Source organism: Typha angustifolia, chromosome 7, assembly GCF_048772165.1.
Source record: "Typha angustifolia cultivar Huaian chromosome 7, ASM4877216v1, whole genome shotgun sequence".
NCBI classification, from domain to species: Eukaryota; Viridiplantae; Streptophyta; class Magnoliopsida; order Poales; family Typhaceae; genus Typha; species Typha angustifolia.
The window spans coordinates 5,083,932-5,109,539 of record NC_133245.1 but is presented as its reverse complement, the minus strand read 5'-3'; the positions used below and the strand labels follow the sequence as shown (position 1 = coordinate 5,109,539).

The following is a 25,608-nucleotide window of genomic DNA, read 5'->3' as shown; positions in this document are numbered from 1 at the left end:
GCACAGCAGGATTGGGCATGGTTAATCACATGTCGGGTTCGGATTTCAATTTCGTGATCCACATCCAACCCATTAGCATTCGCTATGCAATAATTTTTTTCCCAGAACTTAAATCATGTCTCACTAAAAACCGAGTACTAACCATTGATTATATATATTATAGGATATCTATCTTTTATAATCAGAATTTAGTGATGCCAAATCATACTGGAGCTAGATATGAGATTTGAAGTCCGATATTTATAGGTCATAGAGCTGTTAGCCCCGTTCTGTTATAGAATAAGATTAATTTTAGAAAAAGTATTTTAATTTTTAAAATACCAATATAAGTTATTATATTATTTAATTAGATATTAGTATAAGGAATAATAATATGTTTAATGTGACAGAAAGTCAATGTAAAAATAAGAAAGAATAGTAAATTTGTACGGAGAATTAATGGCAGACAAATAGATACACAATAGTAGTAGTAATAAAGTATTGTCTAACCAAAAAACAAAATCATAATTTTATATTATTATTAAATTAATTTTTAAAAATTGTATGAAATAAGAGGTGAAAGGACGATAGAATAATATATATCAGAAAAGGCTAAATTGATATTTAGTAGAATAAAAAGGCTCGTTCTAGAAAAACAATTATTTATATTCCACAGATGAACAGAGGCTTAGACCAATCAGAATGCTCATTTGCCTAAATCATGCCCATATAATGCTAGCTCGAAAAATCCATGAAAATCATCCCCAACACCCACATTAATGGGCTCGTAATCTCAGAACTAGCACAAACTCCTTTCATCCAGTAATCTTTGACTGAGCTACAGTAATAGTTAGAGAAGAAATGGACAAATATGGCAGACCAGCAGTAGTTTATAACTTTTGGGTGTCTATCATACATTCACTGATAGCAGACCATCAGGACAAGAGGGAAGAATTAAACACATACTTTCTGTGTAGTTGCTCTGCATGAAATTAGTAAAATAAAAATCAGAGAACTGTGGTAGATTGTGAAGTCCCAACGTATTATTTGCACCATAATAGCTGAACTGAATTTATATACCGATATTAAAAGGAACAGCATATTGTGAGAAAAAGTAATTGCACATTATTGAGGCAAATGCGAAAGGTACAATAGAAGGTGTTCTAACTGCCTAATTGAACTGGCCCCTTCTCAATTGTATTAAATTTAGTGGAAAAAAGTCAGTACAATAATGCTTACAACAAAAATATGATTATCAGAAAGCTTACTTATTTACAGCTGACTTTTGATTCTAGAAATATATTGTACACAAAGAATGCTATCAACCTGTGTCTGGTCATAGAACTACAGACTCTTTCTGAAGTCCTTTAATTCAACAAACAGCAGTATACAACATAGAGCACCCTACTCCTGGCCATGAATGTATATAGGTTACGTTGGTCTGAGGTAAGGATGGCCTAATTTCTAAATTTTCTATCTGTAGTTAGAAGAAACTAATGTCTACCTGAGCATATCTGCAAAAAAAAAAAGAAGGAAAATGTGGTTAAAGAGAAAAGTACATACAGAATCAAGTTAGAGTGTTGTCAACTGTACAATCCCCTCAAGAACAAGAATAATTCATCTTACCTTACTTGGATTTGCAGTACAGATGGAATTTCTCAAACCCATCCTGAAGGTACCATAACATGCCATCAACACAAGAGGTTTGAACCTTCCTTCCCATGAGTCTTCGGCAATGCACAGGGGTGGAAGTTTCCATCAGCCAAATGCCTATCATTCGGTATATCTGTTCCAAAGCTTGATGTACTTGATATAATGTGGTTTGCATGTCGAGGGGACAAACTGGGAGAAAATTCAGGGTTGGAGCGAGATGACGGGCGCATGGCTGCTGATTCTGTAGTTTCAGGATATGAGCGGCTTGTTTCGCTGTCAGAATAACATTCATTTGCTCATCACTGGGAAATCTTATTATGCAATATCAGACTCACTAGTAGTCAGGGAAGGACCACACTTACCCGTACATTGACTGCTTCCCTTTCACGTAAGAGTCACTCCTAGAAGATCTAATTCTTTCACTTGGGCTGTATGCAGCACTCTGTTGATATTATTAGGAAATGTAAGTTCTTATTTACATGGAACTGTGATGGTTGAATAATTCACAGAAAAATAGTCCTTACAAGCTTGATTCCTTCAAATGCCTGTATGGAACCATGAAGACTGTAGTGATGTGAGTTTCGAATAAATGGATGCTCCAGTAACTTGTTTGCTGTTGGTCTGTCAGCGGGATTCCTACGAAAGCAGCACTGAAGAAAGTCCTTACCATCAGAGGACAGTGTCTCAGGTATTGGTGGATCTTTATTCAAAACCTTAAAAAGAGCAGCAGGCTGAGACAATTACAACAACAACAACAACAAACAAGCCTTAGTTAAACTATCAAACTGTGATAATTGCAAAAGGAAAAGTTCAAGCTTCAATTTCAGAAAGAGAGAGATATATCCCAATTCCCAAACATTATCATCTAATAAAGAGGTGAAAAAGAAAAAAAGAAAAAAGAAAATAGATGAGATCCTCATACTTTCAAGATCTAGAAAATCAAAGAGTTTGGATAAGATTTCAATTAGCATTTGACCAGCAGGTTCAACATTCAAAAGAATATAATATGTCCGGGATATTTTATATGCACAAATTATAATAAAATGGACTGATGCAGAAAGGTGTTTAAGCATGGTTTATGGTTTATTAAGGATGCAAACAATTAATAGCTCAGGTATTCATTAGCAAATGATAATGCATTATTACATGAGAAAATAAATTCAGTCCGTAAATTATTTCCTTCATTGACTATTATACATTGTAATCATTGATCCTCATTACAAAGGTCTCCCTGGCACCACCCCTCCAAAGCAGCAATTAATGTTGACAAAGGGGATTCTAATTACTCATGTTACTTAAATAACTATGTTGAGTAATTATAGTTTCTCCTTATGGACCATTTCAGACTTTATGGGGTCATTCCTATTCATAAGTAAGCAATCATCAGTATAGCATTCTGGTCTTTCATTAGTATGATTACATCCACTAAGAAGAAAATCATTTTAATATTGTTTGAAATTGGTGAAGGTCCATAATAGAGTGTTCATCAGAAAATTACGTACTTGCACAACAATGCTCAGATGCATATAAAGGTACTTGCAGACAACTCAAAAGGAAAACATGATTCATTACCCCTTCAAGACCATTCCACGGATGCTTTCCAGTAAACATTTCGATGATGGTGCAACCCAAACTCCAAATGTCTACAGCTAGATCATAAGTGATTTCTTTATTCATTGTGGCCTGCAACACCTGCAGTTAAAGAAAGTGCAAGGATCACTTAGAAAGTTAAAAAAATGCTAATAAACATTATAATTATACCAAATGGGGTTGAAACAACTGTTGTATACTTAGATATACTGATAATTGACAATGTAAGTTTGTGGATATAGGCTAGCACCTCAAAATGCATGGACGGTGTCCAATTGTGTTATGATCCAACCATGGGGGATCGACTTAGCCGAGGCAAGTCGAGTAGAGTCTAGTGGTCTAATTGTTTATTATTTTAATTTTAAATTAAAATGGATAATCTATATGTGGATTCAATCAGCTAGGATTCTACTCCTATAAATAGGAGTTCTTATGAAATTTTTACAATGTGTGGAATAATTATTGAGTTAAGTTATTTTATATTTGAGTTATTATCGTTTTATTCTAATTATAGATTGTCTTTATTTTTGTAGGAGTAGATCTTAACCTAGGTTCATTCAAAGCACCAAAACCCTAGCCACTCTCTTCATCCACAAGCCACCTATCTTACGGTCGTCACTATCCTCCGACGAACGCCGCAACGTCAAAAATTTACCGATTTGCCCCGTTCTTATCTTCCTTCACCCTCTTATTTTTAACTTTTCATCTCTATCTTAGATTTACATAAAACCAAAGCTTTTTCATTAGATTTATAACTCCTAAATCTACCATCACAAAAATTTCGATAATTTTCTTACATCCAAATTAGTCCAGATCTAGTTCATAACAAATTGTTGAGAACAAAACAAATAGGTGAAGTACAATAGTAGAGGGAAGGGAAAGGAGATAAGATATCTTAGCATATCAACAGTAAAACGAACACAAGGAACAGAGTTCAACAAGATCCAACCATCACTTCTTTTGCTCACTGCCTTAGCGCCCATTGCAGGATACTCTAATATGGGTACACAACTACACATGTTCAAGTGATCATATGGTGCAGAAACCAGACTAGATCATTGGTCAGACATCATGAGAGAGGGACTTTGAATTTGTTACGATTCGACCACATGGGTTAAATCAAGTCATGTCGGGTCGAGTCAAGTTAGTTAGTTAGCTCTATCTTATTATTTTAAATTTCAAATAAATCAGATAATCTGCATATGAGTTCGATCCGCTAGGACTCTAATCCTATAAATAGGAGTAGTCATGTATTGATTAAGGAAGTCGTGGAATAATGATTAAATTAAGTTATTTCATTATCTCGTTCCTATCTTTTACCGTAACTGTTAGATCATCTTTATCTTTCTAGGAGTATATCATAGCCGTATAAGCATTCCGATCTTCTAAACCCTAGCCATCTTCCTCCACCAGTAGTCACCCTACCTTATGGCCATTCACCACCACCCTTGGCCGTCCGCCACCCTTCGACGACCGCTGCAATATCGGTTAATCACCGTTCTGTCCTATTTAGCCTTGCTCCACTTTTTATTAATATCTTTTCATCCAAATGTCGAATTCTTGTGAAACTAGATCCATTATAACACTAACTACTGAAGCTACCTCCATATAAATTTTCACAATTTTCTTATGTCCAGATTAATCCAGATCTGGTCCGTAATATTGGTATTAGAGACGATGTTCCTCAGACAATAGTTATCATGCGATCCAAGATGAACGAGGAAGGAGCGACCATAGAGGACCAGGAACTCATCTCCGTTCCTGTGGGAGTTTCTTCGGCGCCCCCTCTACCACCAGCAACTGTAGATGACGAGCCGCCGGCATAGGCAAAAGTATTTTTGCCAAATCGAAGGAGAGATTCGAAAGGATAGCAAAGGAGATTCAAACCATCATTAAGAACTCGATCCAGGACTTGACCGCAGTTATCCTAGCCCACCATGGCCAACTCACAACGCCAATGCCACCGGCCATGATGGAATCCGAACACCCATGGCAAGAAAACCCAAGCCATGAGAGAGGGAACGAGCCGGCCAAAACCACGACCTCGACTCCTCCGATCGCGGTGGAGACCCCTTCAGCGCTGTAAACCCTCCCAACTGCTGACGAGATGTTGGAGAAGCCCCTAGCAGTGGCCCCAACGCCATCTTCCTTAGCCACGGTGGAAACTAGGGCCAAAAATCTTAGCTTTACACCAGTGGCTATCTAGCCGCTTTTGACCGCTGTCGCCACATTCAGTACCTTCCATGGGACCCCCGCACCCAAGCCAGGCTGACAGCAGCCACAGCAGGAGGCCAAAAGAGCATCTTCAACGACCCTCCTTACTACAGCAAAACCGCAGCTCGAGTCCAGTGTTCCAATGACCACCAGCGGCCATGGTCGACTCCCACTGGCCGACTGCAAGACCATGGTGGCCATCGCAGCTGCCGGCAACCACTGCATGGCTGAACCCGACGGCCACACTCGAGGCGATATTGCCTGAGCGAAGCCTCTATGTCAAAATAAACGAGCTGCTCATGTTCAGCTCTGGCTCGGCTCGGTGGCGACTTGGCTCGAGCTCGGCTCATCATAAGCTGAGCCGAGCATAAATAAAAAATATGTCTCAATTTAATTTTGAGCTGAACCTAAACCAAAGCCAGCTTGCTCAAGCTCGGCTCGATAAGCTCGAAATTATATAAATAAAAATATATATCAATATCTTAATATACTCCTTTACTCTCCATATAACACATGGCTAAAAGGACAAAACCCTCTTAAATCTCCATTCGACACATCTAAGAGTACAAAATCCTCTTAAATGCTTATACCTCTTTTTTCTTATGATATGACCGACCTAGCCTCCATTTTATTTTTCCTAGCCATCATTACTCATTCTCTCACTCGTCAATTCACTAATTTTCATTCCCAAGCACCACTAACTCTTTAAATAACCAACCGTTTAAGAAAAAAATAAAAAATGTTCTTCCTCTTGGTGGTGACTCATCATCTTACTCCTCTCTTGACAAGCACCATCATCACCTCCTCTTCCGCCACTGTCTCCTTTGTCGGCCTTCTACTTCGGCAAGCCACCTCCTTCGACAAGTCACCGTCCATGTCGCCGCCGCTGCCTCGTCCTCCTCCTCTAACTATGCTTAGCTCAAGCTCGGTATAGCGGGCTCGGCTCGTTTACACCTCTACTTGGGTATGTCCGACTCAACAAGGAGGTCAAGAGCCAGAAGAGAGGGACCAAACATTAGAGATATAGACCCTAAAGCATAACCTAGCCCAGATTCCAAGAAGAGAAGGATTGATACTATATGGAAGGTAGATAAGAAAAATAATATTGGTCGAACTATATCCAAATGGTTTTATTTTAGCCATATACCACCATTTGCTAATGCAAATACTTATTTCAAAAGCATGGCCAATACAATGCAAAAGCCAAATCAAGCATTGAGCCCCAACATGAAAAGAGATTACGGAGAAGTACCTAGAAGAGGAAGTGGCAGAGATACGATCATGGATTTATTCTTTCAAGAAGCAATGGAACCAATTTGGGATGATTTTGATGTGCAATAGTTGGATAGGACCTACTAGAATAAGCATCATAAATTTTCTAATATACTGTAATCGAAAAATCATCTTCCATGAGTCAGTTGATGCGTCAGATAAGATTCAAAATGCTTATTATATACATGATTTGATAGATAGAGTGTTATCTGAGATTAGAAAAAAGTATGTGGTTCAGATAGTGACTAATAATGGTGCGAATTTCAAAAAATCCGGTAAGATGTTGATGAATAATAGAGGATATTTATTTCGGACCCCCTATGTAGTACATTACATTGACTTGATGATGAAAGACATTAGAGAGCTTGACAAGTTTGGAAAAATAGTGGAAATGGCTTAATTTATTTTCAAGTTTATATATAACCACTATTAGGTGCATACTCTTATGAAAATGATATATTAATGGGGAGCTTCTTTGGCCTAAAACAATAAGGTTTGGTATAAATTTTATTGTATTAAACTCTATACTGCAGAAGAAAATAGAGCTTAAGATCATGATTACTTTCCAAGAGTACAATGACTCCCGATATTCACATTTAAAAAATGGAAGGATGGTTGAAACTCTTATTTTAGTAGCTAAATTTTGAGACATAATTCAAGAAATTGTTCACATAATAGGGCACCTCTATATTGTTTTAAGAATTGACAAGGAGAAGAGATTGCAAATAGGATATGTCTACTACTTCCTACAACAAGTAAAGAAAGAAATTACGAGGATTGTTGGAGTAAACAAGGCAAAGCCTTAAATTGATATAATTGAGCAACGATGGGATATGCAGATGGGCAAAAGTTTACACATAGCAGGTATATGCAATTATGCATTGCATAAAGTAGATTTTTTTCTTAGTATGTTAATGATTACTGAATGTCTACTTATAATTTTTACTCACAAAATATTGGCAGGTTTATTACTTAAATCCAGCATATCAATATCAATATAACCTTGCCACCGAAGATGAGTTGCTTCATGCACTACAAAATTGAATTTTTAGATCGGAGAGTGATTTTAGTGTTGCCACACTAGCTATAAATGAGGGACGCACATGTAGAGAAGCCAATGGAAGTTTTGGAGAAGCATCCGCAATCAACAGGCGATATAATATTGATCCCGATAATTTCTTAAATAAAAAACTCTATTCAATAATAAAATTTTAAACCTCTATTAACTCTTGGGTGAATTTTGATAATACAACTGAGTGGTGGTTGCAGTATGGAGGATTTGCCTCTAATCTTAAGAAGTTTGTTGTTTGCATCTTTTCTTAGATGACCCCATCTAGTAGATGTGAGGGTAATTAGCCAACTTTTGCAGTGATTCATACCAAAACCAGAAATCATCGTTCATATGCATGCTTATGAAAATTGGTATATTTCCACTACAATAAGAGGTTACGACTACAAGACATAACTGAGGATTAAAAGAGAGATAAAGGAGGTTTTCACCCCCTCGACGTTGGTTTCTCTTAGTGTGAAGATAATCCTATAATGGAGTGGATACATACTACTAAGAATCAAGAGGACCCATTGCTTGATGAAGAGGAAAATCCTCCTCGACTTTATAGATTTATTGATGAAAAGGCTGAAATGACAGATGTAAAAGGTTAGGCTGCAGAGCATGTAGGAAGGACTTTTGTTGGATACTACAACATGGACGTAGGGATACAAAGATAGAATACCAAGAAGACTCAGTTTAGGAGTTTGACCGTCTCATGTTAGGTTGAGCTCATCGAAGCCAAACAAGGAGTTAGACCTCCAAAGGTTGAGCTAGTAGTGATCATTTGCGTATTGGACAAGTACGATAAGCTATTAGTAGAGCCAAATCTTCACGACCAGTTACTAGACGAGTTAGATCATCTTCATGATCAATTAATCCCTTAGAAGGCTCAAATAAGATTAATGATAATAGACTAGATAATGATGATAGTGATGGTGACGAAATTTAGTCTAGTGGCGGTGATGTCATATGAATCAGGTCTGGACCAATCTGTTCGTAGAAATTTTTTGACAATTTTATGAGTGGTAGCCTCACGAGTTATAGATCCAATGACTTTGGTATCACATGAATCCGAGGCCTGAATGAAAAAGATAAAAATAAAACAGTGAGGAAAGGTCAGAACGGGATAGAAGTGAAAATATTCGACGTTACGGTGGTCATCGAAGGGTAGCAAATGGTCAAGGTAATGGTGGATAGCCGTAAAATAGGGAGACTTATAAAAGAATATGGTGGCTAGGATTTGGAGTAGAATCAAATATCGAGTTCGGACGCAATCTGCTACAACGGCAACCATGGCACGTCACTGGAGGGTCCACGGACTCCCAATGGCTGTGGTTGGTGGCTATGGCCCCACTACAGTGGAGTTGTGCAACAGAGAGGCTAGCAAAAGCCACCCCAACGTGGCTTAGCTCGGGCATCGTGAGCATGGCGGTCGGGTTCGACCATACAATGGTCGCCGGCGACTACAGTGGCCACCACCAGATAGCAATCGAGCTAGAGAGGCTAGCCATGGCCATGGAAGGGCCAGACCTGAGGCCACGAGCCATGGGTTCACTACCGTCAAGAGGGCTATCAATGATGGCTTTTCGCTCGATGTTGGCGTGAATAGTGGTCATGGATCGAGTGCGAGTAGTCTAAGGAAGGTGGTGGCTTAGACTAAAAGTATCTGGATCATTGTTGATGGAAAACTATAGTTTCGAGCCCTAGTTTTCACCGCATGTTGGGAAGATGACTTGAGAACCACCGCTATGAGCTACTCCAGCGTCAAGTCTTTGGCGGGATGGGTTTGCAGTGGTGGAGGAAGCTCCACCGCGACTGGAGAAGGGGTGGTTGTCAGGATTTGGATGGTCTCCATGGTTTCACCATTCTTAGCGCTTGAAGGTGGTGGTGACTATGTGGTGGCCGATGGCCATGGAGAGGCAGAAGGGATCTAAAAAGGTGGCAGAGACTCCTTCGCGCCCAGAAGTGGCGCTTTGGCCACGATTTGGGCTAGCTCTTCTCCTCCTCTTCTCCTCCCTCGCAAGTTGAAGATAATGGCTGTGGAAAGGTTAGTCCTATAGTGGTCGGCAGCGTTGGCGGCATAGGGTGGTGCTATCTAGCCAAGATAGTTATTGTCACAGCTTAGAGAGCCTTTTTGATCCTCTCGGCGCTCTTTGGGCCTCTCTTCCTATATTCGCGTGTTGACGTCGCCAACACGTCGGCAATGGTGGTTGATAGTGGTGGTGGCACCGGAGAAATTTCCACAAGGATGGAGATAAGTTCTAGGTCCTCCATGGTAGCAATCTCCCATAGGTTAGCTTTAGATCGCGTGTTCACCATCATCCGAGGAACATCTACTTTGATACCACTGATATGAACCAAATCTCAACTGATCTATTCGTAGGAAAATTTTGAGAATTTTATGGGTGATAGCCTCACGAGTTATGGATCCAATGGCTTTGGTTTTAAGTGAATCAAGGGTCCAAGTGAAAAGATAAAAGTAAGAATAGTGAGGAAGGTCAGAACAGGACAAAAATAAATATATTCGATATTGTAACGGTACTCGGAGAATGGCGGACGACCAAGGGTGATTATGGACGGCCAAAAGGTAAGGTGCTCGTGGGAGGAAGATGGTGGCTAGGGTTTGAAAGTTTGGAAGGGTTTTACGGTTACGATCTACTTCTACGAAAATAATGATGATCTAACAGGTATGGTGAAATAGTAAACACACGTTAATAAAATAACTAAACCCAATACTCATTCCACACATAATAATTATCCCTTGAGCAAAATTATTTATAGGAATAGTATCATAGCGAATCAAGACCAATTCATCATATTAGGCTTATATCCACTTTATTTGACATTTAAAACAATAAACAAATCTAACTAACTAATTCAATTCGAATCGACTTAACTTGACTGACTTAACCCACGTGGTTGGATCGTATCATGATGAAGGAGATGAGACATGTATCCCTGCTACACAACTTTTTTGGAGAGATATTATTTTTACAAAGGAGAAAAATATCAAACACCACCCAAAATCAAGATCACGAGGCCAGACCTAAACAACCATGAGGTAGAATTTATCAGAGACAAAAGAAAGGAAAGAGATCATCTCAAGCTCAATATAATTATAGCTAGTGAGCCAGATGAAAAAATGACTTAAGTCTGTAAGTAGCAGAACATCAGGAGAGGTGCTCTCACAAGATATAAGTTCATTATTATAATAATCATATTAATCACACCCACCTGGGCCACAACACCCTATAATACTCCATATCCACAATCTGAATATGCTTATGGTATGCATGTGCCAGTGTCGATGCCGATCATTTTCACGTATATTCAAATATCCATATTATATCATATGACAGGAGAATTATAAAATTTTTATTTGTATGAAGACTATGTGAGATGTTGCAATGAGTAATATATTAGTGGATGAGTTTTGAAGATTATTGACAATATTTTCATGTTATTCTCGTACCCGTAAATGAAGTCTTTGATCATCATCATCATTCTACGTTCAACTAGATATTAGTTTTAATCATTAAACTATTATTAATTAATATTAGATATTAATTATTATTATTGTTCAATTATATTATATAGTATTTAATCATATTATGGAGTGTTAAGTCATTAATATTAGTTTTAATAAATGTATTCAATCATATTATATGTTGAATAATATTTGTATTTAACTATTGCTTTTATCTTTAATAAAATAGGTCATTTACAAAAATAATATAAATATAAAACACTAACATAGGTTTTAATACATATATTTAAACCAAAATTCAAAGATTGACATACCAAAAACCCAAAAATCTTTAAATATCTTAAAAATTTTATTAAAAATATTATAAATATGTGACAGTGGCACGTAGGGGTGTGCCATGTCAATGAAAGCATGGCATGACTATTGTTGGGGAGGAGAGCGACAATAGGGAAGGAAAGGAGCACTTGGAGAGGGGGTTTGAGGTAAAGATGGAGGAAAAGGTCGACTTATACATAAGGAGGGAGAGGGAAAAGGAAAGAAGAAAGGCGCGGAGAAGAAAGGAGGAAAACCTCTCCCCTCTAGTCACTAGGGCTAGGGGAGGAGGAGAATCACCGGTCCAACCAGGAAACTTTCGATGTGAAAGGGGAAAGACCCGAAGAGCCCTAGTAGAGCTAGGACTAATGTAAGGAGATAGACTTTGGCATTGCTATGTCTTTAATAAAATAAGTCATTTATAATATTATCTAAAGATAAAAGACTAATGTATGCTTTAATACGTATATTCAAACTAAAAGTATGTATAAAAATCCTAAAAGATATATTAAAGGTATGCCACAAGCACGAAGGGATGTGCCAAACATGCACGCCCCATGCCAAATTGGTATCAACGCACATGCCTTTGGCACAACCATCCTTGATTCCATTACTTTTCCCTTAAGATACAATACTAGGCTATTTTTAACAGCTCAAAGAATCAGCTTTACCCTCCCTCCTCCTTGAAGTTATAGAAAATAAGAATGCGGGAAACATAGTAAGTATTATATGATATTATGATATAAGGAGTAAGAAGTAGTGAAGTACCTCGGGAGCCATCCAATATGATGTTCCCTTCAGTGAATGATCAGGTGCTGCAGCACTCAACTGAAGATAATATACAACATGTTAGTCATCACTGGTCTGAACAGTGGAGAAAAATTTTTGAGATTGAGTTTATGTTTATAATTTTCAGTCTCAGATAATTTTGGAAACAAATCAGTTAGCTACTCCTCTAATATGATGATCTGACAGCACAAAAACCAAAAGAATGTAACACCTGACATCAGGGATATATAAAGAATGTTGAAAACCCATTTTGGGATCATCTCGGATATACCATTAACCAGAATAGATACCCTCACGTCTTGTTTATTGAATGGATTATCAATATCAAAAGGACTGGTTATTCATTAAAAATCTGTCATTAGGTCATCACAAAGAAGAGAGAAAGAAGGAATATGTGAGGAACAAACATTTGATATAGGACAAAATAGTTATGCTACTAAATTGATGTAGGATGAATATAGGAGGACAAAAGATTCAAGAAAGAAGATCAATAAAAAACAAAAAATTGACTAGAAAAGAGAGAGAAGAATAGAAGAGAAAATTGGTATCAGACCTCTTTTTAAAAATTACTAAGAGAAATCCCAAACAGACTCAAATTTATAATTGGATTAAGTCAAAAGAGATCTTATCCATACAGGTACTAATAAACAAAATTTCTCAATTGAGCCTAAAACAGGTCCAAGTACAAAATTTACGAAAAACACAAGAATAGGTCAAATAAATGACGAAAATTAGAAAATTAATCTAAATAAATTGAATCCTAACTAAACTTGACTCAATAATGACAACTAAAGACCATTTATCAATTTTATATTCTAGAATACGCCATTGGCCTTTATGTTCATGCATCAACATTCTTTGAGACCTTGTTTCCTCTAAAGCTAGAAAGATGATTCTTCAACATGAACAGATATTAAATTGTTAATTATTGCAGGAGGTTTTCCTTATCTTCTAGTTTTGAAGAACATAGAATGTGCATAAAAAGGTAGTGGGACATCTAAATTTGGTCGCCCTCCACAGTGCCTTAAACATTGTTCATTTGTCATCACAATTATTTTGCTACTGTCAATTATATCTAAAGTTTATTCTCACCAATTCTCTGAAGTCTTAACTCAGACATAGACCTCAGTGTGCACAGCAAGTGAGCACAGGAACTTTATATAGAAAAGATACCTGGACATTGAACTATGGTGCTTTTCTGTAGCTTGAACAGTTTTTACACATTATTTATATTGAATCACATCTAAAGCCTAAAATTTTACCCTAACAAAATCTATTAACTCAGACATCTACTTAATGATTGTCAAATGTTAGTTGTCACCATCATGATATCGAGTGGTTTCTTGTGAGACCATCAATACTCATATGATTTAAATTAGAAATAAAACAAGTGCTTCTACAATATTGTTGACCTCAGCTTTTAACTTCTAAGAATTTCAGCTGCAAATTCTGGAACATAATACATATATCTTATTTGGGCTACCAAAAGCTTTCTCCTTAACTATTCAGTCTAACTGACATTCAAGAGTAATCCTTTAACATATGAAAGTCTACATGCATGTAGATCTATATTTGCTTACACTATAAATGATTTGACAACATTCATATTATCAATCTTTAATATGAAGCTCAAAAGTCTGAGATAATAAATTCTGAAACATTAAATAGTATATGCACATAATACATAAAAATGTATGCATGTATGGGCATGAAGAGATATAAATTCTATGTTAGGTATAAATATTAAATTTAGATTATAGCACACATGTTTAGTTGTATATATGGTATGTTTGTATATACATGATACATGGAGATGAGCATCCACCCAAAGAAGGATAACAAGAAAGTACTTCATGTAAAAGAATAGTTAGCCAGTGAAGAGTGACAAGTCAAAACCCACATGTTTTGCCATCCCAAAATCAGCCAGCTTAACAACGCCATTTATATCAACAAGCAAATTGGCTCCTTTAATATCCCTGCAAGAATCATTTACTATTTTTAGGGTACAAAAATCAAACCTTGAACTCAATATCCATGATAGAAATTCCTCTATGATAGGTAAGTACATATACATAGACACTCCAAGTGACTGTCCCCTGTTATACAAGGAGTTTCAACACAGAGGTTTACAGAAGTCCAGTAAAGATGCTTATCAAACTGAGTACAAAATTATCACAATCACCGCATAAGATTCTCTTGCAGGTTAATATGGGACAAAGACAAAATGACGATTACACTGAGTTTTCTAATTTAATTATAGCTTTTAGACATATGTCTAAGATAAAAAGTTCGTAAAGTTGATCTACTACCTTGAGCATTGGAACAGGAAAGCTCCTTGGAGGAAATAATTTTTAGCACACATAACCACAATTGGCACTCCACAGTATGACAACAATCACAGCAAGGAATGGATATTGAAGCTTAGGAGAACAGTAAAAACTGTAAAATGAGATTAACAAAATAGAGGTATTAATCCTATCAGTTTGATATCCTAATTAATATCAAGACACTCAAATAGCTTAGGATGCATCATGCAAAGCAAAGAAAAAATCAGAAAGATGTTTTTCTTATCAATCATGAGCCCATAGACTAAAATATCATAAAGATGTATACAGATGGTTTTCATTCCAAACAAAGGCACATACCTATGCATTATCTTCTTGCTGTGCAAGTAATCCAGTCCATTAAGAATATGACGGGTGAAATTACGAACCACTGATTCTGTCATAGCTCCACAATGCTGACGAACATATTTATTCATTGAACCAGGATGAACATACTCTAGGTATATGAAAAAGCGATCATCAATCTGCAATAATGGAATAATGAATATTAAATTGGATTTGTCCAACATCAGATTTTTGAGAATATATGCAACAAAGAAGCTCACAATTTCACTCCCATAATACTGCACGATATTTTGATGCTTAAATTGGCTTAGAAATTTTATTTCCTGCAAAAATGATAAGTAGAATCAATTGATGAGTGTAAAACATCAGACGGCAGAAATAACTTTCAAACGACAAGCTAAAAGTAAACTGGTATCTATAAGCAAGAGAAAGGAAATCAGGAACCAAAAGATATTGACATTGGCACTGAGATAAGCAAGCTGTGAAAAAATATTGACTGGATCCAGGATAAAGTAATCTTAGATGTCCTATCTGTAGCACTTCACACAGGAAGGAAGATGCATGAAGATAAGAAAATTACAGATACAGAAAAGGTTTAAAAAGTAAATCAGGAATACCATATACAAAGTAATACAGTCAAAAAGATCAATATATTCTTTTGATCCTTTAGAAATATCTTTCCAAATTCACATGACTTCTAGACCTCTTTACTCTTCAAAGTATTGTAATGTTTGTGTTACCACTATTTTGGATCTACCAAATTAGCAATTCAGCAGCTTGTCTTCAGCCAACATTAATATCCTTTCACTAGCATGAAGGCATGACTATCAATTACTTCAGTCAGGAAGATCATACATGAACTAACCTGCTCTAACTGCTTTATACATTCAGCTGATTTGGGATCATCTGGGATGATATTGACTTCCTTCATTGCACATAAAGCTCCAGTATGCCTAATCAAGAAGACCAAGTGATCTAGTTCAAAAGAAAATCATAAATTGCCCCAACATTGAATCCAGTAAGCAGGACACATACACACCTATTGGTGGCTTCAAAGACATTCCCAAAGGTGCCACTCCCAATAGGTTTTCCTTTCTGCCATTGACCTGACATTGGGCATACTTCAGGTTTTGCTGCAGTCTGAGGAACAAAACATGATACTGTAGGAACAGAAGCCCCTGGAGGGAGAGGCAGTGGATGAACATTCACATTCCCATTACTATCATGCCGCCCAGAAAATCTTTCTGGAAACATCTTTGAATGCAGAGGTGACGGAGGTGCGCTGGAATAGTTTGATACTAACAAAGGACCCTTTCCTCCTGGACGATAACGGGGTGAAAGGTCAGGACTACCAATAAACTTTTCAGGTGATGTTTGTAGGGAGAGAACTGCTATCCTATCTGTCGAAGAGATCTCCGGCGCTGACCAAACTTGATGCCGTTGAGTTGTCATGGTAGATGTGGAAAAGTCTACGTTACTCGATCTCCGAGGGCTACGAACAGGACTTGAAAGCCCACTGGTTGGAGCACTTTTAGCAGGTACATTCAACCGAAAGGTCTCACTTTCAACTGAATCCATATCCTGTAACACTTTCCTATGATGTGTATAAGCAGATCCATTTGAAAATATATCTCTGTGCTCCGAGCTTCTGTGAACAATCTGATGGGCCGACCTTCTGCAGTGACATATGTATGCATCAAGTCATTTATGAGCTATCACGTTAGTGGCATAAAAAACCAAGCAGTGCAATAAACAAAACTAAATAGGCTTTCTTTATTGCACTTCTAATAAAGAATTCTGAGAGTCAAGAGTGAAAGGCAGGATACTCCATTTTAATAAACAGGGCAGCCAAAGGTTAACATGCTTATGTTATAACAGAGATTTCTAAATAATACCAAATATTATACGAAATATTAAATGACGTCTCCAATTTAATCAACTCGTGGAAGAAAAGAAAAAAAAAATGAGGAGGAAACCTCTTACCTCCGAAATAAGGATACCGACGAATCCTCCTCGCCCTCCGCTCTACTCGAAGCCCCTATCGGGGAAGGCAAGGGGAATCCGACCGAGCTCGAGGTCGACACCCCGGACCCCAAGTCCCGCCGCGACGAGGCGGCGGCGTCCTCCGGTAAGGGCAGCGGCCAAGGCAGAAGTACAGGCGACGGCGTCGAGGACGACGACCTGGTCGGCTCGCAGCAGTCTAATTCGCTAGGGGATCTCGAAACTGGCGCCGAGCTGGAGCCGGCGCCGATGGCCAAGGCGGCGAGGTCGGTGCCGTCGCCGTGGCGGAGCTTGCGTTGGCGCGTGAGGCGGGGCTCGGAGTTGCGGCGGCTCCATAGGAGCTTGTTCTTAGGGTTATGGCGAGGAGAGGAGGATGTGGAAGAGGGCGAGGACGAGGAGGAATCGGTGTTCTTCCACCAACGCATCTTGATGCGGGTGGAGGAGGAGCATGGTATTAAAACTCCCTAGCTTTGGAGAAGAGAGCGAGAGAGAGGAATTTTAACCCAGACCTGACCTTAACTATAGAATAAGGGGAAGGGGAAAGAAACCCAAGATTGGAATTCAGGATGGATGGATCGAGGTAGGAGACGCCCTCTTCCCCCTTCTCCCCCTCTTCTCTTTTTATGTTCTTGTTTCTTTGTTAAGGGTCAACGTAGACCGCCACGAGGGAAATGGGTTTGTCCGTTTGTCTATTTTATGGCGACGTTCTCATTCCGCACCCTGCATTACATATTTATTACAGAGAACACCCGCTTTTGCTATTTTTAATTCGACACCTCCGTTCTTCATTAAATCCCAAGGACGCCCCTCAAACTTGTTTATTAATATTTGCATCAACCACCCCGAGTTTTGAGTAGGGTGTAAACTGTCATAAGAAATAAATATCGAGGGGTCGTAGTGAAAACAATCCCGTGTATTTCCGACCTCGCACATCGCGAGATATTTAGTACCACATGGCTCACATTGGCCGCAGCCACACGGTTTCGGACGTGGCGGCGCTGGCGTGCCTGAGAATCTAACTAGATTTCTGCGCCAAACCGTGGCAAGGTAGCGGATTTTATGCAGCACAAATGCATGAATCTCTTTCATCGGATGCATTGACCAGTAACATGTCCTTACGGTTGTAGGATATTCCTGCAAATATATTGGACGAGAATTAATATCCGTGTCACACGTAATATAAACTAAAGATTCTTGGCAAATAAGTAACACTTTTTTTATGCTAAGGCGAGTATAGAGCTCGTAGTATTAAAAGGTTTCAAAGATTTAACATAATCTATTTTTAGTCTAATTTAATGGATTAACTAATACTTTTGGCAGGCAGGATACAATATGCTTTCTCTTTGTCGAATTTGGTAGGTAGATAAGATGACGTTGTTAATTAAAACACCCCCAAAGTCAATTGACTCGAGCATACTTGACACGCACAATTGTCAACCGTGGAAGTTTCGGCGAATGGTATACATACAACTAAACAAAATGAGTAAGTCAAAGTACTCATTTCAAGTCTGAATATAAGATGCATACAAAATGATGGAACGAGAATTGATAGAATTACAAGCTCCTTCGCAGAACCACCTTTAGCAAAAACAACACTAATCTTTTAGAGATCTCTTCTGCTGCTGATATTAGAAAACTAGAGGGATGTAAGAGTTTCAAACAACAGGACTGACTCTATAATCTGGGAGTATCTATCTGGCCGATTGAAGCTGTTCGGGGGAAGCACTTGTTTCCTTTCTACTTCGCTTTTGACTTTTAAGTTCCCAAAAGTAATAAAATAAAACAAATATAAAAAAACCTGGAAGATATCCCGGAGCGTAAGGCAAGGGGGGGGGGGGGGGGGGGGGGGGGGGTATGGGCCGAGTCAAATAAGGAAGCAATCGTCTACGTTGCTGAACGGCTCACCCTTCAGCTGTAGAGTTTCCTGTGATGGACGACGAGAGTGTGTGAGACTCCGGAGAACAAGTCCAATTCTCTGGATTTGAACTTCCAGATATAGAAAGAAAATCTTGGTAAGAGAAAATTCAGCCGGTGGCATTTTAATATGCATGATTAATGTGCTGTCACACATAAGTATATTTTCAAAGAGAAATAGGGCAAGAAGTTCTCAAATAAACTAATATGAGCATTGACCGACAGAAGAATAAAAAAGTGGAATTTGGAAGATCTCTCATTAAATGGAACGAAACAACTGTGTCATAACTGCTAAAAGCATCAGAGAAAGAAACAGCCAGCAGAGTTTTAAGGTAACCTTCAACACAAGCTAGACAAGTCAGAACAGAGAATCTTGCCATTGGTTCATTCATCTGCAATGCAGTATTTAAGAAAGAGGCATAGAGATACTATCATTCCAGTAGAATAGAAGAAAGTACATCTGGAAGCTATTTCATTGTTCTAACACCTGTTAATTTGGAGAAAATATTTGCTGGCAACAATGCACATCTAGGCCTCCGTAGAGCTCGGTGTTTCTGTGGTTTCACATATTTGCTTAGATTCTAATCCCGCGGGCTTTGTCACCAAGATTTTACAGATGGGCATGGTGTCGTTTTTGCTCAATAGCTTCAGTGACTGGTGGACTTCGATGTCATGCATAAAAATTCTATCTCCAATGTCTAGATTTGTCAGATCCACCTCAATTTTTGGTGGAATATGTTCTGCTGGGCAGAGGTATTTTAGATAGGTCCTTATCTTGTGCAGGTAACCACCTGTTGATTTTAAATTCAAGATAAATTCAAATCATATATATATTCAAAAGAACTAAAAATTTAGAAGTAATAACTGCTATAATAAAAGATGGAAAAGCAGATGAAATCTGCCCCAGCCCCACCCCCACCCCCCACCCAAAAAAAAAAAAAATTAAGGCAATGACCATTGAACAATATATAATTATCAAGGAGAACAGGAAGTCCAAGGGACATTATTCCCCCAAAAACTTGGATTATGAAGTGCAAAACAGAGGTTTCACCTTTTAGACAGTATTTGCAACACAAAATCATCAAAATATTATCAACTGATCTAACAAAAAAATTGATCTGCAGTATTGCAGAAGATGCATTGTTAGCAGAGGATGTATGGCATGTCTAATAGATGAGAACAGAAGCCAGGTGCTGACCTTAGCAACTTAAATACCAAACAAATGCCTAGATATTTTCCAGAACTAGAGGATTCAGAGACAATATATCTAAGTAACAAAGAGACCCTCAGCGCATGGTTGTGGCAAAGTCTCTAAGGGAAGAACCACATATCATCAATTAGATTCATTTCCAATCCAAATGCCACTTTACAATCTCTGATGCACTCAGTCTTAAATTCCCTCACAAAATCCAAGCAGAATTTTACACTAGAAACTGTTCTCCAACAGATGGGCGAAATATATTTTCCATCACCCTACAGTACATGTCCCTTAGCAATTCCACGAGCTTCTTCACATGAGCAACAAGCCTCTAAGCACCCATCTCCTTCACAATCCCCCATGCCAAGGGCCAACGAATAACCCATGATAATAAATTTACAACCTCAAATTTTGTCCAACTCCTATGCGGACTAGGTACCTCTCTAAGTAGAACATATAGGATAGATAATTTTTCAAACCAAGTCATATTAGGTCACCTTCTCATGAGGATGACCCAACCAACAATCTCCTTCTAGAACTCATAAGAAGAGCTTCTTCTTGCTTAGCATCTCTTCTTCGAACATTATCTTCAACTCATCACCAGCGACATAGATGATCCAATCTCAACCTAAAGCTCAGAGCCTCTGACAATAGTTGAACTCAACTAGACTTTGTGTGATAGGACCAAACAACAAAAGAGATGCAAAGCAATAAAAAAAAAACACAAGAATTATCTAGAGAGTGATAATTTAGTACAAACCATGGAATTGCTTAAAGGAGATTCTATCTAGATCTATCAAGGAATAAAATTATAATTTTACATGCATAGCTTGCCTAACAAATTAATTTAGTCACAAAACTTAAGGGCGGTTTTATTATATATCACTTAAAAATATTAGTTATATGTAGAGAGATAGGAAATCAACAAATAGTATTTATTGAGAAATTGAGAGCTGATTGAGAATTTAAATTAAATTATTTTGAGTGAAGAATTTGAGTTCAAGGAGGACAATATATTCTAGTAATTTTTTCCTCCTTGCGGTTGATGAACAAGATTACAGTCTATCTTAATTTAATTAGTATAGACCATGGTTTCTAAAATCAGCCGATCGAATTTAGATTGGCCATAATCAATCCCAATCCTAACTTGAAACTAGTCTAATGATTGGTTTCGGTCTGGAATCGGCTAGTATTGGTTGGATAGGTTAAAACTCGATCATATCGATCGAAACTTGACTAAAACTAAATTTTCTTAAATGTATCTAACCTAGGAGATATAGTAATTGATGTATCAGCTATCCTTTTTCAAGTTTTTAGTTTTTATCCTCTATCTCTCACGCACACTCTCATATCACCCTCACACTTCACTAAGCTAATCTGACAACCAATCCGGTGAGCCCCTTCTAGCTATTTCACACTCTAATAAATTCAAGTGACTATTTTTTTCTCATTTCTCCTCTCAGTTTCTCGCCCATTCTTTAACTATTCTTTTCTTATTGCTACTGAACAACAGTGAAAAGAGATATCAACATATTTTTATATTTTTACGAATATAAATATTTGCTCAATTCAAGTCAAAATTCATCATAGTTTTGGGTGAGTTTTTTTTTAGTTTTTAGGCTTCATATATGACTAATTTTTATTTAGATTAAATACGTTTTACTACCTTGTATTTATGCCGAAAATTATTTTACCTCCATATATACTTTAAAAAGTCTTGAATCAGTCCTTATACTTATAACTAAAGTGAGACCATTAGTTTTTCTGTCAAATTTAACTAAGCACCCATAGCTATTTTAGTTATTTAACTGTATTATCTCAAAAATCTGTATGTCTTGTCTAACAAACACAATGGAATTTTTTTTTATTTTGACACTATTCAGTTAAATTTAATAGAAAAACTAACAGTTTCACTTTAATTATAAGTATAAAGATTAGTTTAAGACTTTTTAAAATACAGAAAAGTAAAGTGATTTTGGACAAAAGTACATGAGATAAAATATATTTTATTTTTTTATTTTTCATTTTTTCTCTTATTTTTTTAAATTTTAGAAATTTTTCTATATTTTTAAATAATATTTAAAATTTTATGTAATTAAAAATAGTCCATTCCAATGCAGGCAATCAATATAGTCAATATGTATCGTTTTTTCAAACGGTCGATCTTGATCTTGATACCAAGTTCCAGAATCTTAGGACATACTACTTCTCCTAATTAAACTAAAATTTCTCAATCAAAATTTAATTTAAATTTGAAATTAAATTTCAACTACTCAAACCTCACAAAAATTTTTCAATCTCTACATTACTTACAGAATTGAATGTTTATTTTAATTTGTAGATAATGTAAGAGAGAAAGAAAATAAAGGGACTAATTTATTGTAAAAGGGTGACTGCTACTTCTAATAATAATAACTAGTACTTCTAGTTAATTTTATATAATCTTACATAATTTCATCCGTTGGATAAGGAAAGATAATTTAGAAGTTAATATTGAATAATTTGTCTTATTTGGAAACCCCTCTGTTAAAGAAAGTCTAAGGACACGAGTGAGCTATTTATATCCTATTATCCTTCCATTTCTTTATCCCCTATACAAAACATCTCCTAGAATAAGATATTCTACTTGAAGTAGAATTCTTATAGAAGATAATCTTCAAAACCTACTTTAATTAGGTCAACCACTCACATGAGGGCACCTCTTATGGCTCCTGGTCATTCATCTTCAATAAGAAGTATGCACTAGCCACCTCTTAATATCCTTAATAAAGGGCAAACCAACCATATATCTTCCACAAAAAAGAACTAATCTTTTATGCTTGAGTTAAAAGTTCTGAATTGGGACATTCATGCAGGTCATATGCCACTGCAAATTTCAAACTACATCCAAGTTTGGGGTTATAATAGACTCAAAATAATAGTCAAGATATATGATGTCTAACCTTAACTGTATCACCATATTTCCTGATATTTCCTGGTCAATCTCATGAACTTACTCATCAAAGTACATGGGGTAGAGAGAAAAAAGAAGCGTGGACCTATATTTTGTAATGCCTCCACATGCATATCAAGTCAGAAAAGGGACATGCATTTGAAATACCTAAGAAACTTAAGTATGCATTCAAAGATGACTAGGGAATAGAAACCCTTGATTGTACAACTATTACTTTGAACTCACCAACGTCAACTACCGTGTGACTTTATAAAGATAACCATAGACAAAAAGATTGACAAGAGATAACTTAACATAAAACTGATAGCTTTGAATAATAAGAAAGTACAGAGGCATTGAAAAATCAACTACCAATAGAATTATCAATCTACCATCATATATGTTCTCCAACCCTAATCACTAGAATAGTATCAACAGCACAATAAGAAAGAACAACGTGACTGAAGTCAGTACCATATCTTCTCCAAGTTTAAAAACATCCATACACACTAAACCTTGGCGGCAACTATAGAATATAGATAGAGGATGAGTATATGTAAATTTTATCATATGGGTGGCACGTGGAGCTGTGAAGGTCCTTGTTAAAGCATAATATACATTATTAGTCCATTTTTTAAATGCTTAAGCTTTTGGATACATTGTTGCTCATTTCCTAAAAGCTTGGATGACATTTGAGTGAAAGAATTTTTTCAAACTTGGTTATGTAACACTAACTAGATTTAGTAACTAAACGATAGTTTATTCCTAACTAAGTTTAAATGTGATAAAGGAGAGAAAAGATCAATAGATATAAATTTGAATTAGTTGAATGAGCCCTCGCATTACAAATTTATCCCTGAAATGACTTGTAATTGTTTGTTCCATACCCACTCTCTCACCATAGCTCATAAAATGGCATATTTTTTTGAGAATATTACAATTTTTATTGGAGATTTAATTAATAATAATATTCGGTATTACATCCTTAACTACAAAAGACATTTTGGTCCATTTACATGACATATCCTCAATTTTTTCTAAAACAAAGACTTCTTTTTTTTCATGTCACATGAAAGGAAATAATGAACCCTTATTTTTACTCATCTCTTACATATTCTCAATTTTCCTCTAAAAAAAGGCTTTACACCTTTTCATATCACATGAAAAGTAATTGTGAAAAGTTAATAACTAATAAGCTACTGCGGACTTATCAGCGCACAAATGAAAGCTCATCAAAGGGCAAATTTTTTGAGATAATTTGAATTTTATTAGATGTTAAATTGAATAATAATCTTTCAATGATAACATCCTTCAACTATAAAGAGCATTTTGGTCCATTCATATGATATATCCTCCTTTTTTCTCAAAACCAACACTTTTTCACTTTTCTATGTCACATTAAAGGCAATAAGGACACCACTATTCTATTTTAGAACCAAACACCCAATGTCCTTTAATTAATTTAAGATACCTAAAATGAGAATAAGAAATGAGTACATCTAACCACGTTCAAGTACTACACTCATTCCAAATGGACCCTTAAAGCTTTTGGGTCAATTTTTTTAAATTTTAATCAAGCTAGGATGATCAGGAAAGACCATGAAAAGGAAAGGGTCATGGAAAGGATAAAGTATTCAAAAGAGGAGACTAGGAAACTATGGCCAGAAAAAACTGACATCAAGTTTGCCAATGAAGTGCCCTCTAAAACAGCAAACAGGAACAATGGTCAACACTCCCAACCCATCTCCACATTCATAAGTCCCGAATACTTTAAAATTGCATATTACCCAATCTAGAGACCATAAAAATCACATTTTTACCATCACACTATCCTCTTCTCACTTATATTCATCAATCATACTAGCTATCCGATAAAATACCCAAATGACCCAAAGACTACGAATTCACAAATACAATCAAAATGTATTAACAAAAACAAACCTTTCTTGAGTCCAGGGCAAACATCCTCCCCCTTGAACACCACCGGTACGTCCACCTTCAACTCCGCTCCCTTCTCCGCCCATGCCATCACCAAATTAAGTATCTGCCCCGACTCCTTATCCCTATGAACCTGCCCAAATTCCACCAACTCAAATAACTCCAGTTTTCCTTAAGATACCGAATAACCCACCCAAAAAAAATATATATCGATTAAAAAAAACCCTAAAGGAGACACCTTTATGGGTAAAACCGTTCCGGATTGGAGAACCACGGCGGATCTAGGGCCGGCACGGACTTGGAGATGGATCGGGGTGGAGCAGAAGAAGGGCGACTGCTTCAAGAGCTCACGAATCTGCTTCGCATCCGTAGTGAGGAGCTGCTTCATTGATTCTGATCCGGATAGGCCTCCGGGATTGATCACCACCGACGGGATGCGACCATCGGATCGCAAACGGGCTGCGATCCGGCAACCCGCCTGCTCACGCGGCACGGCTTGGATAGTGCGATGGTATCCGGCAGCAGAGGACCGAATCCATGGAGTCTTCGCCGCATTCCCCGCCCTTCTTATCATCCCGCCGCCGCCGACGCGAGACGTCATAGCTTTTCGCGGTGGGTTTTAGGAGTGGCGGGGGTTTATGCGGGACT

The 25,608-nt window shown here is 37.3% G+C and overlaps 2 protein-coding genes across 3 annotated transcripts; both read right to left on the bottom strand.

Annotated features, from left to right (window-relative positions):
- Positions 1–1,117: 1,117 nt before the first annotated feature.
- On the bottom strand, positions 1,118–17,619 carry LOC140761998 (mitogen-activated protein kinase kinase kinase 5-like). 2 transcript variants are annotated; one of them, XM_073099583.1, is made up of 12 exons: positions 16,961–17,618; positions 16,017–16,652; positions 15,843–15,930; positions 15,238–15,300; positions 14,993–15,156; positions 14,248–14,323; positions 12,327–12,386; positions 3,205–3,324; positions 2,157–2,363; positions 1,995–2,074; positions 1,606–1,905; positions 1,118–1,493 (listed from the first exon to the last, which is right to left on the bottom strand). In XM_073099583.1, the coding sequence occupies exons 1-11, from the start codon at positions 17,401–17,403 to the stop codon at positions 1,671–1,673; spliced, it is 2,172 nt and encodes a 723-aa protein (XP_072955684.1). In that variant the 5' UTR covers positions 17,404–17,618; the 3' UTR covers positions 1,118–1,493; positions 1,606–1,670. The 2 variants fall into 2 exon arrangements, with proteins under 2 accessions (XP_072955684.1, XP_072955685.1); XM_073099584.1 differs by lacking the exon at positions 12,327–12,386 and having other exon boundaries at positions 16,961–17,619.
- Positions 17,620–19,156: 1,537 nt separating this feature from the next.
- On the bottom strand, positions 19,157–25,608 carry LOC140761999 (uncharacterized). The gene is made up of 3 exons (XM_073099585.1): positions 25,199–25,608; positions 24,964–25,093; positions 19,157–19,683 (listed from the first exon to the last, which is right to left on the bottom strand). The coding sequence occupies exons 1-3, from the start codon at positions 25,559–25,561 to the stop codon at positions 19,421–19,423; spliced, it is 756 nt and encodes a 251-aa protein (XP_072955686.1). The 5' UTR covers positions 25,562–25,608; the 3' UTR covers positions 19,157–19,420.